At 37.3% G+C, this 4116-nt stretch overlaps 1 protein-coding gene across 1 annotated transcript; it reads right to left on the bottom strand.

Moving 5' to 3' along the window:
* Positions 1 to 2931: 2931 nt before the first annotated feature.
* LOC102907641 (vomeronasal type-1 receptor 90-like) lies at positions 2932 to 3840 on the bottom strand. The gene has a single exon (XM_042273409.2). It carries the CDS (start codon positions 3838 to 3840, stop codon positions 2932 to 2934), a length of 909 nt encoding a protein of 302 aa, XP_042129343.2.
* Positions 3841 to 4116: the final 276 nt, after the last annotated feature.

Raw genomic sequence — 4116 nt, 5'->3', positions numbered from 1 at the left:
AGAAAGAACTGGGGACTTGGGAGATGGGGGTATTGGAGGGCCTTCCCTTAAGGCAACTGAATATTCTCAAATTATTCACCAATGATCATCTCATTAAATGTAGAAAAGGCTTTGTCAAAACCTAACACTTCTTCGTGATAAAAGTCCTGAAGAGACAGGGCTACAAAAGATATACGTCAACATAATAAAGGCAATTTACAGCAAGCCTACAGCGAACATCAACTTAAAACAGTTTAGGAGAAACTTAAGGCATTTCCACCAAAATCAAGAACAAGACAAGGATATCCAACTCTCCCCATACCTATTCAATATAGTACTTGAAGTCTTAACTAGAACAATAAGATAACTGAAAGACATCAAGAAGATATAAATAGTAAAGAAGTCAAAGTATCTTTATTTGCAGATGCTGTCATAGTATACCTAAGTGTCCCCAAAACTGCAGCTGGGAAATTCCTGCTGCTTATAAACACTTTCAGTAAGAGTAGCAGGATACAACATTAACAAAAATTAGTAGCTTTCTTATATACAAATGACAAACAGTCTAAGACAGAAATAAGGGAAACAACTTCCACAAGAGCCTCAAAAATGAAAAATATCTTGGGGTAACTCTAACCAAGCAAGTGAAAGACTTACATGATAAAAAATTTAAGACATTGAAGAAAGAAACTGAAGAAGGTAACAGAAGATGTATAAGATCACCCATGTTCACAGATTGCCAGGATTGCTGTAGTAGAAATGGACATCCCACCAAAAGTGATTTACAGATATACTACAATACCCATCAAAATTCCAACAGTCTTCACAGAGCCTGATAATTTTCAGTTTCATATGGAAAAACAAAAAACTCAGGATAGGTAAAACACTCCTGAGTAATAAGAGAACTGCTAGAAGTATCACCATCCTTGATCTCAAATTGTACTACCGAACTATAGTAATAAAGGCTGCATGGTATTTCACAAAAATGGACATGTTGATCAATGGAATGAATTGAAGACACAGACATAAATCCACACACCTATGAGTTAGAGGCACAAGGTTTCTTGTGCTCACAGATAAGCACTAGAAGAACCAGAAATGTTAAACACACAGGATGGTCTCTTCAAGAGGATAGATACATAACGTTTTTCTGCACAGAAGGGTAGCAGTGGACATAGTTAATGTCCTGGTGACCACTGTGATATCTGTGTGACAGAGACCACACCAGATCCCACCCCCCAAGACCCTTGCCTAGAGATTGTCTCAATCAATCTATAGATGCTGTCTTTAGGGAAGATGTCACTTTTACTTTACAAATAGTTTCAATGTAATCATATGCTAAGCTTTGTTGTGTACATAGGATTGAGTTAATTATCAATAGGGAAAATTTCACCAATTTCTGCTATCCTTAAATATGCCTAAAATTAACTACTCAGGTTCAGACTCTCAAAGTTTGAATCAACACAGGCTACTGAGGTGTGTTGAATAAAACTACCTTCTTGCCTCTTCTGGATCATTACTCTGGATGTAATGGTTGCAGAGACCCACACTGACAACTGATCTTTTATAAAGAAGCCAGAAATGCACGGTAGAAAAAATAGAGCATCTTCAACAAATGCTGCTGGTCAAACTGGTGGATGCATGTAGAAAAATGCAAAGAGAGCCATTCTTATCACCCTGAGCAAAGCTCAACTCCAAACGGATCAAAGACCTTGACTAAGGTCAGATACACAGAATCTGACAGGAGAGCGGGGAAGAGCCTTGAACTCATTGGTATAGGAAAAGACTTTCTGAACAGAACACTGATAGCACAGACACTAAGCACAGCAATTAATAGCTGAGATCTCAGGAAACTGAAAAGCTTCTGTAAGGTAAAGAAACCAACATTCAGACAAAGCAGCAGACTAAAAAATGCAAAAACATTTTTACCAACTACATAACTAATAGAGGACTAAGCTCTAATATATATAAAGAACGTAATACACTGGAAATCAAGAAAACAAATAACAACTAAATTAGGGTATACTGGTGTACACCGGCAATCACAGAGTTGTAGAGGCAGAGACAGAACAATCCCGGGGACTACCATACTGGGCTATTTGGCACGACCCACATCACAGTGAGAGATGCTCTTTCAAAATACAAGGTAAAGAGAATATGGAGACAAGCCAAGGTTGTCTCATGGCCTGCACGTGCACATGCACACAAATCCTTTGTCTGTGCACACACACATGCAACACACACACACATAGAAACACATTGTACAATTTGTATGTATATATAAACATTTTCAGTAACCAATAGTATTTCAATAAATGTAGATGAAATGAGTGCAAATAAACAGGCACATGAAAATTTCATATAAGACTCATTAAGTAACTGTGGTAAAAAAATGGAAAATTTAAATTCACATTTTTACGATTCAGAGAAATTATAATTAGGAAACAGAATTAAAGCTACAATAGGATATTTAAACTATCCTGGAATGTGTAGTGTAAATTAAAATATTTTTTTAAAAAAATCTTAGAAAGTCACTATCAACAAGAAGCTTCATTGAATAACCTCAGCATCCAGGGAACATTTATGATATAAAATAAAAGGGAGCAAGTAAGAGAATTCCTGTGGAAACAACAACTTGTAGTGTACAATGAACTTTATAGTACTTGGCAGCAGAAATGTCACAAGAATGTACACATGTAATACCACAGATTTTATTTCAATCATATAAAGAATCATGCTTTGCTACTTGAAATATTAAATAGTTTAAGAAGAATCTGTTTTTAGAGAAAAAATTGCACCAGCATGGCTCCTCACAACCATCTGTATGTCCAGTGCAAGGGAAGGGGCCAATGACCTCCTCCGACCTCTGTTGGAATGAGGATTTCACACATATATGCATGCTGGCACTACATATAAATAAATTGGTTTTTTGAAAGAAGAGAAAAATTAACCTTTTTAAAAAATTTGGTGGCCCATTGTCTGCAAGTTTTTCAGCATATTGATTATTCTGTTATCAGAACTGATTTGTACCAAAGGAGTAATTGTGGGATAGACATTCATCACAAACTTTTGAACAGTCAGGATGACTGGGTTGTACTTCCATAACAGGACTGAGGTGCATGAGATGATGAAGTCTACCCAGTACATGATCACAAAGAAAACCACCAGCAGCAAGATGGTCTGGGTGGCTCTTTTCTCAGGAGACGCTCTTGGGTGGCTGATGCTGTGAAGATGCTTGCATTGCCTCTGATGTCTGAACAAGATGATCACCATGTATGCACTTGTGGTCAACATAACTCCTACAAGAAAGACATCTCTGGAGGTTGTCACTGTTAAAATCAGTGCCCTAGTGATATAGCTCATGGGGAAGAGTGAGCAGGATTGAGTGACCTTCATCTGGTTGTTCTCACTCACATTGGTAAAAGCACCAACATAGAAGATCCACCTACTACTGAATGACAAATTGAAAGACCAGAGGTAGAAGAAAGCATAGATTGTGTATGTTTTAAGTTTATGTTTAAATTTTGCCAACAATGATGTGTTGGGACTGATAGTGACAGCCTGGAACACACTCAGGAGGCAGGTGATGCAGATGGACAGGCCTCTCATCACTCGGTTCATGTAAAAAGTTGCCTTACATTTGAAGTCATTCTCAAAGTTCAGTGACTCAAATATGTCTGTAAGCCAAAGGTCCCCTCCAGTGAGGACCGTCACTATGTGGATGAAGGTCAATTGACAGGACATCAGGTCCATGGCCTTAGGTCTGTGACACAGGATTATGACAGTGTAGAAAAAAAGGAGAAACATATTGGCTATGACTCCAAGTCCAGATTGGAAATAAAGGATATTCTTTAATAAGGACATATGTGGAAAGTGCACTCTTCTTAACATCATAGTGGAAGCATATTTCATATATGTGGAAAAATAATGGAGTATGCATCAAACTTGTGATTCACTGGTCAGTATGTCTATACCATCATTCTGTTTTACCTACTTAATCTTTATTAACCTGTCTCTTTAACTTTTGATGTTCCAGACTGGATATCATATATTTCTATATGTGTCTACCTGTATATATATATTAGAGATAATAAAGGCATTTACACTCACATCTTATACAGATTGCACACTTTGTGTGCC

This window comes from Peromyscus maniculatus, chromosome 3 (assembly GCF_049852395.1).
Source record: "Peromyscus maniculatus bairdii isolate BWxNUB_F1_BW_parent chromosome 3, HU_Pman_BW_mat_3.1, whole genome shotgun sequence".
Classification (NCBI taxonomy): Eukaryota; Metazoa; Chordata; class Mammalia; order Rodentia; family Cricetidae; genus Peromyscus; species Peromyscus maniculatus.
Note: the sequence above shows the minus strand (reverse complement) of the source record. Positions and strands in the feature narration are given on the sequence as shown.